The sequence below is a fragment of the Porites lutea genome, chromosome 2, assembly GCF_958299795.1.
Source record: "Porites lutea chromosome 2, jaPorLute2.1, whole genome shotgun sequence".
NCBI classification, from domain to species: domain Eukaryota; kingdom Metazoa; phylum Cnidaria; class Anthozoa; order Scleractinia; family Poritidae; genus Porites; species Porites lutea.
In genome coordinates this window covers 13,926,123-13,936,496 of record NC_133202.1, presented here as the reverse complement: position 1 = coordinate 13,936,496, position 10,374 = coordinate 13,926,123, and the positions used below count along the sequence as shown (strand labels likewise).

The 10,374-nt window shown below is 40.4% G+C and overlaps 1 protein-coding gene across 1 annotated transcript; it reads left to right on the top strand.

Annotated features, from left to right (window-relative positions):
• Positions 1-820: 820 nt before the first annotated feature.
• Positions 821-9,279, top strand: LOC140927816 (TNF receptor-associated factor 2-like). Its single transcript, XM_073377499.1, has 8 exons — positions 821-940; positions 2,134-2,289; positions 3,314-3,365; positions 4,968-5,072; positions 6,400-6,564; positions 6,932-7,009; positions 7,827-7,916; positions 8,215-9,279. The coding sequence occupies exons 2-8, from the start codon at positions 2,141-2,143 to the stop codon at positions 9,244-9,246; spliced, it is 1,671 nt and encodes a 556-aa protein (XP_073233600.1). The 5' UTR covers positions 821-940; positions 2,134-2,140; the 3' UTR covers positions 9,247-9,279.
• Positions 9,280-10,374: the final 1,095 nt, after the last annotated feature.

Here is a 10,374-nt window from a genome sequence, read left to right as displayed (position 1 = left end):
CGTAATGCATGTTTACAGTCATGACTGCACGAAATCTTATTTAAATTCAATCGAATATTCAATCTGTGTCCAATGACCAAAAGGCCGTTGATACGCAATACTATGAAACAGCTTAAAAAATTACCCCTAGAGTTTAAAGCTAATTGAAGCTTTCGCTCGGATGACAAGAGACGTAACATGCTTGGAAACGTACAAAAACGTATAAAAACCATGCACTGTATTCTAGAGTTTGCTAACACCCGTATCTTACCGAAACCTTGTCCCGCACTAAGCTGAGATCAGGCTCTACTTTCATTTTAGATTCCAGGCCGGCAAACAAGCTAAGCAATACCCTAGGCAAATCGATAAACGTGCCTCGAACCCTGACGACTAATCGTGAAAACAAAGAGAGAAATGGAGAACAAGTGTTTAAATTTGAGGATTTATATAAACTTAAACTGTTAAAATCAGTTGTATTAAGCTCAACTCACTCTTTCCGGACACGCGCTTCTCTTCTTGCACCTCTTCTTCTTTCTTGAACTTCGACGGATACATGCAGCGATATCCAGCGTCAGCGCCGTAAAAAAGCTGACGTTGCAGCATCGTGAAAAAAGCTGACCATTCACATACCACCAACAACGGAATCTCAACAATGTGAACAGATCAGGGAAAATCACGGTATACAGTTAATAAAGTGACGCTGACCAAGTCAATTAATTCCGGCTACGTGATTAGTTCCGGAAACAGGTCAGCAATTTACAAAAAATCAAGTATTGCACCACAATTTCGATGCGGAGTAAAACTAATGACAAATACCAAGAAATACAGACGGACTTTAACTAAAAGTATTCGGCTTCTTGCCAGACGAGGTGCTCTAGGTCTTCTGCAAAAAATCACAAAATTTTCGATCATCTACGAAAGTTTCCAGGAATACACGAACAGGTTGCGCCATACAATAGAGGTCAGTTGTTATCCAGACTGCCAGTGTAGCTATATAATAGCTTTTAGTACAAAATGTTAATTGAAAACCTAACACAAGGAGGCAAGTGGTGTACAAAAATCGTTTATCGGTAGTTCCCGACTTCGCTGTAATGAAGTACTATATTATATACCCCCGAGTATTACCCTACTTGTTCCACAGTTACCCCGCTAATACGAGATTCCTACATAAATGATAATTTGTACAAATTTAGGCTATTCATATTTAATGTAGAAAACAATAATTATATCGTATATCGTAGAGAATTATGCGTCAGCCTATTCCTTGAATAAAATCTGCAAACCATGCAAATAACTAATTATGTAAACTGCCGGTTGACACTTGTGCTCAACGCTGCTGATTCGAGGGTGGTTAGATTAAAGCAAAGATACGATGAAAATCGTAGCCAACAGTTACCAGCGCCGTACAAACGACTTATTGACGAGATCAAGCAAAACTAACCACAAGAGAACGACTGGAGAACTGACAATTTGACTAAAAGTAGACGACTGTTTATGGTTGTTTTGGCCCTGTCAAAATAATTAATTAGGGGCACCCCCTCGCGTGGCATTGTCGTTTGGCACTCGCATCAAGTTTCTTCTAGGTCATATCTGGTTAAGCATCAGTTCGAAGGTCATTCGCGGTCCATCCTCGCTAGTTTTACCCTCCCTACCCTCCCTGGTTTCTATTTTATTGCCTATGGTTTTCAATAAATCGGTTTTTGCCCCAACTCGTGCGTCTCTGGGTGTTTACACTAATTGCTGTGACAATAGACGGATCGAAATGCACCAATTACTGATTACAAGTCTTCATAGCCAATAACATCACGGCTTAACTGACAGACGACCAGTAACATCGCGACGTAATTGACCTATCAGATCAATAACCAGAGTATAACGCCATCAACTGACGTGATACAACTCACTTCGACTCTTAAGATGACTACCGCACAGGTTGTCGAAACGTCAGTCACTGTCAACAACAACCCTCCTATTCAGGACTACGTTCACACGGACTATCAAACTCAGCCTATTTTTGAAATGACTCCTGGGTTCGAGCCTTTCACAAAAAAACACTATTACTTAATTAACCATAACATAAATACAAAAATAGCAAAACACAATTACATCCAGTAAATTTGTTCCTCAGTTCTATTATCTTTTATCTTTCTTTAGCCTCATTATGCCTGGATACAATTTATCTCCAGCGGACCGATCATTAATCGACCAAAAGAATTTATGTCCTAAATGTGAGGGACTTCTTAGAGAAGCTGTGCAAACAATAGCATGTGGTCATAGGTACTGTAAGACATGCGTGGAGGCGATTCTAAAGTAAGTAAGGGTTCAGGAATTGGCATTGCCTTTTATTCTACTCACCAGGCTAGAATTCTGGATTGCACGAGGTGGATTCAGGAAACCAGCAATTGGATTCCGGATTCCTTGTCAGCGGAAATTGGATTCCGCATTACAATCGCCAGCGGGATTCCAGATGGCTTGAGTTGAATCCCGGTTTCCATAACCCAGGATTTTGGATCCCACAAGCAAAGATTTGCCCGATTCCGCGGAATTCGGATTACCTTGAATAGGGTAGCCTGCCTAGCTGTCGGTCTTTTTGGTGTGTTTTATCTTTTGCGGTTCGAAGAAAAAAGAAAAAAAAAACACACCAAAAAACCGCCAGCTACGTAGGCTATACATGGTGCGAAACGTAATCGATTGATATACTGTCGATGACCAAACATACTGCAGAGTAACTGATCTACCGCACGCCACAGTTGTTTAAAAGGAGAATTGCACTATCCACCAGATAAATCTCTGTCCAGCGGATGGAGCGATTGATTTCCTTCGTACTGATAGGTACTAGATAGTGATTCATCTGGCACCCGAATAGCACTATCCACCTTTTGAGCAACTTTCGGGGGCCAGATAATTATCAAAATATGTGCTACGGATAACTGGTTAATATTCTGTAAATAATTGACTAGTAGTCTAACACCTGGCTAATATAACTGCAGTAGTTGCTAAATACGCTGTAGATGTCTGATATCTCTCTCCGATTACTGAGTAATGCTGTGATGTGATGTCATTACGGGAGAGATTTTGAGTCCCGTTTACGCTAAGTTGTACCACCTGACCAAGTTTTCTCTTTACTTGGCTTTTACTGTTTGTTACGTCTACAAAAATATAGGTAGTTTCACATTACTTGTATTCATAAGAATCGAATTGTTTTTATCTGCTGATTTTCTATTTTGAGTAATTCTCAAGTTGAATCGGACGCGGTAATCGTGGCTCCAAATCTCTCTCTATTGTGTTAATAATTTCAGTTCAAATGTACTGATCCCTTTCCCTTCATTTACAGGCAGGATGTTGGAAAATGCATCGTCGATGGATCAGATATCACTAAAGAACAGGTTCGTGATCGCTTTTTCAGTTGTTGTCAACGATTTCCTCTGACTTTGAAAGCAGCACACTGAACAAATCAGTACTCCGCAGTAATAGCTTGCGTTTAATCTAAATGTATAGGTCTAAACTGACAAAGAAGCCAGTCGTTTCAATTTATGAGCAATCTGGTCTGTCGCTCATATACCCGGGCTCATACATGTTTCAGTTGTTTCGAGTGTCTCTGTCTGGTTTTCTGTTAATAGTAACAACAACAACAACGACGACGACGACGACGACGATAATAATAATAATAATAATAATAATAATAATAATAATAATAATAATAATAAACAATTATTCCTCGAGCCCGAATGGGCTCTGAGTCAGTTTGAGCTATTAGAGTCAGAGGCCATGAGGGCGAGAGGAATAATTGTTTTAGTAAAATCCAACTAGTTGGTCAAAAATATCGAGACAAAATAACTTTAGCTAGCAAAACGCGATTCAGCCGCCAATGTTTTGGTTTTCAAAGCCGGCACTTTTCGCTACTAGTGGCCTATAACATATAGCCTGGTAGTAGCTCAACCAATCAGAACGCAGCATTGATAATAGACCACTAGTTGGGTTTTACTACTAATAATAACACATAGTTTGTGAATGCTCAGCATTGGCTCAGGGAGAATGTAAAGGTAGACATCATGACGTTGCAAAAGCTGTCCATTGGTGCCTGTGCAGAAAGCACGGATTGGAAGTTGCTGACTAGTGGTATAAGCATGTCCCCGGAAAAGTTCGAGACTCCGTGAAAGTCTAAATCCTTTGGGGTTTAGCATGCAGAGTGATCATCAGCTTGAACATAATAGGCCTGACCTACGTTGTAGAAGACAAACAACACGCAGTCTGACGCAGTTTGCCAAATTATTGATGTAGCTGTACCTAGGGTGGAACTGAAGGAGAAAGAGGAGATTGATAAATATCAAGACTTGGCAAGAGAATTGAGAAAACTGTGTAAGGTCAAAACAAGAGTTGTGCCTATTGTTATCAGGGCACTTGGAAAAATCCTAAAAGGAGTAGTTGGCCATCTTGAAAGCATAGGGGTGAATCTTGATGTGGCTCCGATTCAAAAGACTGCCCTATTCGGAACAGCACCAATCCCCCAACGGGTTCTCGACTACTAAGGTTGCAGGATGTTGTACCTGTACCGGGAACTGGCTACCAGTTGAACACTGAGAGCATACATAATGATAACGAGCCACGAGAGTGACTGTACCCTTCGTGATTGCTGCACTTCAAACTATCTCGAAGAATGCAAATGACTGGTCTGATGGGAGGTTGACTGCCTGACGTTTTTGGAAGTGCATACGGTAGTTGTTAGTCATCCTTGGTGCTGCTCACATCTTCCGGAAAGTGTCGTGTCTCTAAGCTGCGGGAATGCTGCTGAGGCATGGCCGTGAAAGACTCAGAAAAACATCAGAGAACTGGAGAGGATCACACAATAATAACGGTAACGATAACGATTACGACAGCAATAACGAAAACGATAATGACAATGATAATATTAGGCATGGCCCAAGTTATAATTGCCAAACTTAATTTTTTTGACTATTGCAAAAATGAACTGTTTGTTTTCGCTGCAGGTATTTCTTGACCGATTTGTTGAGCGTGAGATCCAGTCACTCTTGGTTCACTGCATTCATCAAGAAGAAGGTTGTGATTGGAGAGACGAGCTTAGGAAACGAGAGGTAACCACTGGGCTTCTAAACAGTGCTGTTCAAATCAAACATTATGATGAAAATACTGTATTGGTTGCCACTAAATGTAACTTACATGGGTTTGATAGATTAAGACTGTTACAGACTTACGGCCAGAGCCAGCCAGCCAGGCAGGGGGCGTAAAGTAGCGATTTAAGAGGCGTAAACGTTTGAAACATATTCACTGTAATCGTTTAAAATATAACCAAAATATGCTTTTTTCTGGTCATTTTATATCCCACCCAATTATGATACTTTAAAGAAACCTCGTAAAATAGCCAAAATATCAAAGACACCATCCTATTCAGGTGTTTTGGTGTCGTGCGTAAGAACATTATCGGAATTAGGCGATTTCAACTGGGCTAAACTAGTTTAGGTCGCATGTTTACTGCTTGCTTTAGTACAGGAATCTTACCAGCATGTGTAAGAACATTATCGGAATAAGGTGAATTTAAAACTGTGAAAGGTTTGTGCCCAGGGGGTCATTTCATAAGTAGGTTGAGCATGATCATCCGGGTGAACGTTGTCTTCAATAGGTCTGCTGAGTAGTTATCTTCAGAGTCGATCAAAGTGAGATTTATCACGCCAATTGATGGTATTGATCTGCTTATTGACCTGATTGGTTAATTAAGTCGCCATGTTATCGGTCGTCTGTCAGTTAAGCCGTGATGTTATTGGCTATGAACCTTCTTGAATGTCACTGGTGCGTTTCGATCCGTCTATTGTCACATTTGAACAGTCGTGTATTGTTAGTCAAATTGTCGGTTGTCCAGTCATTCTCTCGTAGTTAGTTTTGCTTGAGTCCGTCAATAAGTCGTTTGTACGGTGCCGGTAACTGTTTAACTTAGAACAAACGCCACTGAATCGTAGTCAATAATTACCGACACCGTACAAACGACTTATTGACGGACTCAAGCAAAACAGACTCCGTTCACCCGGACGATCGTGCTCGACCTACTTATGTAGTCGATTTTAATTAGGCTGAATAAAAGTGGTATAGAAAGTATGATTTACTTGTATTTTTAGGAGAGGAATCTAATCAGCATGTGTAAGACGATTATCGCAATAAAGCGATTTCGACAGCGCTGAAGTAGTATAGGGTGCATGATCTACAACTAAAAACTTGCCGTGACATATACTTATATATACATATATACATAATTATATATTCTTTAGTCTTGATTTTACGATATTCCTAGTTTAAAACGTATCAGTCAATTCTACGATAAAGTTGTTCTTGAAGTATCTTTTAAACCCTCTTTATTGCTATTTTGTTCATTATTGCCATATTTGTCAATTACCCGTTCTCGTGTGTTAGGATCACGAAGCTGTGTGTGAGTACGTTCAAGTTCCATGCGTGCATTCAAGATGCGGTGAACTGGTGACTAGAGCAAATCTGGTGGAGCATCTTGAGAAGTCGTGTCAATTCAGAATGGAAAAATGCGACCACTGCCAAACTCTTGTAGAGTTTGCATTTTTGGAGGTAAGAATAACCATGGATAATAGAAAGATCCAGTCTTTCTATTATCCATGGAATAACTCTACTGAAATCGGTTGTTTACCCTTAAGTTGTCGCCATTTGGAACAGGATCCTTTAAGTAATTTAATACTTAACGTACTTTTACATCTTCCTTTACAACAATAAATTTCTGACGCTGATTGACTCTTTGCAAATTTCTTCATACCTGTAACCTCCTACCGTCTCAAATGCCAGAAATATAGTAAAAGGTCTCATAAACATGAGATCTTTTACCTACATTAATGGCGTCCATTTAAAACCATAGTAGCCTGGAAAGTATGTTCATGGCGATCTCTAGCTTGCTGACTAATACATAAATCATTGTGCACAGGAACACCAAGAGTCTCAGTGTCCCTCCGTCCCTGTGACTTGCACAGAATGTGGGAGAAAGGACATACCTCGTTCTCAGGTGAGTTATGCTCTGAGAGGTTTCCTTCTTCCTGGTGTTCTGCTGTTACACACTCCTCGAAACAATGATTCCAGATTTAAATTTGTTCTGCAACTAGGGCTTTTCACAAGTTGCTCGGCAAATTTTTTGGCAACTTTTCGTATTTCGAGCAACTTTTTGCATTCTGAGAAATTTCTCCAGTTATCTTCTAATTCTGAGATATCGGAGCAGCTTTTAGTGCTTAAATTGGCCTTTCTTCCATATTTCACACTGTTTTAGTAGACAATTTATGAATTTCCTGTAAAAAAGGGGCCAAATCCTACCACCTGGGGCAGATCATGGGCGCAAGATAAAAGCAGCCGGGCTGCTAGGTCAGTGGGTCTTAGAGAAAATTCAAAATGGTGGACGAAGATTCACCCTCGACTGACTTGAGTGTCTCGGGTGAAGAAGGTCATTCAACAATTTTATTGGCTAACTACATTTTTTGGTTTTATTGAGGATAAAGTTATTGAGCAACGCTGGTTACGCCGCAAAATTGTAGAAAAATGTTTAGAAATCTTACGTTTGTTGTATGATTTGCATATTTTAGCATCAGACCAAAAAAAGTCTTTTTTTCCTTCGAGCAACTTTTGAGCAACTTTCGATACAAAGGCAACTTTTGATTGTTGTTTAAGCAACTTTTGAGCAACGTTTTTGAAAATCTCGAGCAACTTGTGGAAATCCCTATCTGCAACGCACGCATAAATGCGTAAATGGGTTCTTACCAGCTAGCTCCTAGACAGTTACCCCGGAATAATACGTTTGAGGCTTAATTTTGGCTTCTCTCTTTCTTACTTAGATGCATGCCCATATTGATCTGGTAAATGGAGACTGTGAGGAATCACAATCAAGTTGTCCATGGACGCAAATTGGATGCCCTGAGACTAAGGTATGCAAATACTTAATATTATGTTACAGGCGTATTTAATAGGCCAACGTTAAAAGCAAATGGCAATCAGGAACTGTTTTTTCGTGAAAGGTCACCACACGTTATGAGATGCCACGATTTTCCCTTGTCAGAGCGACATCAGACTACTTGTTTGTAAAACAGGATGGTGCACAGTGGGGAGCGGGGGGTAGGAGGGGGGGAGAGGAGTCTATTAGGAAAACTCACACTACTTTTAATGCTTTTGAGACTTAATAAACTATGTTGTTTTGTTTTTGTACGTTGTTTTCGTTTTCTTTAGACTATGAAGCTGCGAGAACGAAGGAAGCATGAAGAGGGAAATGCTTCCGGTCACTTGATGCTCCTATTTCAGACCGTAATGCAGCTCTTCTCGATGGTTGGTAGGACCATGAGGGAATCTGGACACGTGTCAATGAATGGCGTAAATTTACCAACACAGAAAGATTTGGAACGCTATGCTAAACAAGTTGAGAATATACTGAAAGAAAATGAAGAACTAAAATCAAAACTGGCACAACAAGAAGAAAGAATAAAGCATCTGGAAAGTACTCGACAAAACAGCTCTTTCACAAACTCAGCATCAGCATTTGATTCAACGTTTGTCAAGGAGCTTTTACAGAGGTTAACTACAGAAGAAGGAAAGACGGCCAATCTCGAGCTTTTGCTCGTTGAAGCAAACAGATTATGCGAAGAACTTCAGAGAAAGGTGTCTACCGTAGCCAGGCAACAGGAGTCTTCGACTGGAACAACTGATCGGCTACAGAGACAGTTCGAGTCTATGAGCCACTCACTAGCACTTCGTAATGTAATGCTGACAGATTTGGACGAATATGTGAGGCAGCAGGAAGTCTCCAGTCACGATGGAATCTTGCTTTGGAAAATCACCGAGTTCGCTAAAAAACGGCAAGACGCCGTCTCCGGGCATCAGACGTCATTTTACAGCCCTTGCTTTTTTACCAGTCGCTATGGATATAAGATGTGCGCGCGCATCTATTTAAATGGTGATGGTATTGGAAGAGGGACACACATCTCGGTATTCTTTGTTGTCATGCGTGGTGAGTACGATGCGTTACTCCGCTGGCCATTCAGACAGAAGGTTACATTCATGCTGCTGGATCAGAATAACGTAGAACACGTGATCGACTCCTTCAGACCTGATCCAAACGGCTCATCCTTCCAGAGACCAAGAAGAGAAACTAACATCGCTAGTGGGTGCCCTACATTTTGTCCTTTGTCGGAATTAAACGATCATGCCTACGTCCGAGACGATACTTTGTTTCTGAAGGTCATAGTCGATACGACGGATTTATAACATCAAGAGAGAATGAGCTAGGTAGCTCATTCTCTCTTGATAACAGCGGTTTCAGAAAAAATTTCAGGTTTTCAGACTCGTGAGGCAGCGAAGCGAGCGGGAGACTGGTAAGCCGGAAAGGACGGGGAACGCGGGCAACGTATCAACCTCGATCTGGTGTGGATTCTTCTAGCTATTTAGGACATTATATACGGATATAATATACTTTGCCTATTTTATAGTCGATGGTTTCACCTGGTTATGTTTAAACACAGAAAGCTTTTATTTATGTGTCAACTCGCAATTAGGAGTTTTTCAAAATTTCATACCTAATTGTTTTAGAAAACAACAAAGGAGGAAGAAGGAAACAGAAAAAAATAAGAAATAGATAAAAACATGCTGAAGTTGACAATGAGATGTAATAACCGATTTAGCAACAGAACGGGAACGTCATTTGACGACGGGAAAGCGCGCGGAAAGGACTAATCACAACTTCCGGTGCCTAATTTGCCGCTCTGCCATTACGCCGTCGTCAACTGACGTTCCCGTTCTATTGCTAAATCAGCCTAATAGTGAACTATGAGACGGTATAGGCAACGGAGACTTTTTTCACGATTTGGAGACGTCATGAGTGGAGAAGCAACTTGAAAGTCATGCTTAGAGTGAGCTATGGTAATCGAGTTGCTTATGTTCACCTAAATAAGTATATTTATATATTTAATCAGTCAGGCTAGAAGGCATATTAGAGGGGGTTTTCCTCCGGGTGCTCCGGTTTCCCCCTGTTAGTTCAAATCATAACTTTATGGAAGTGAAAAAGATTTGAAAAGGAAAATTATTCTATATCACGGCGAACTGGACTTGTCCTAGTAATAGATGAAGAGTTTTGATGAACTGAATTCAGATTTTAATAATTTAACTTATTCAAGCAGGTGTTCAAGTAGAACAGTTTAGTTATGAGTGTAGCATAAAGTCTGATGGCACCTGAGATCAAGATAAATTACATCACTAATATAAGACATGAATAATTTGCGGTTTCATCCTACTTTATCCCTAATACATCATAAACACCTAACTGCAATAACGTTGCCTAGTCTGATCATAAAATGAATAAATTAATTAAGTTTCGCTCACTTCGTTCGGTGGACATCT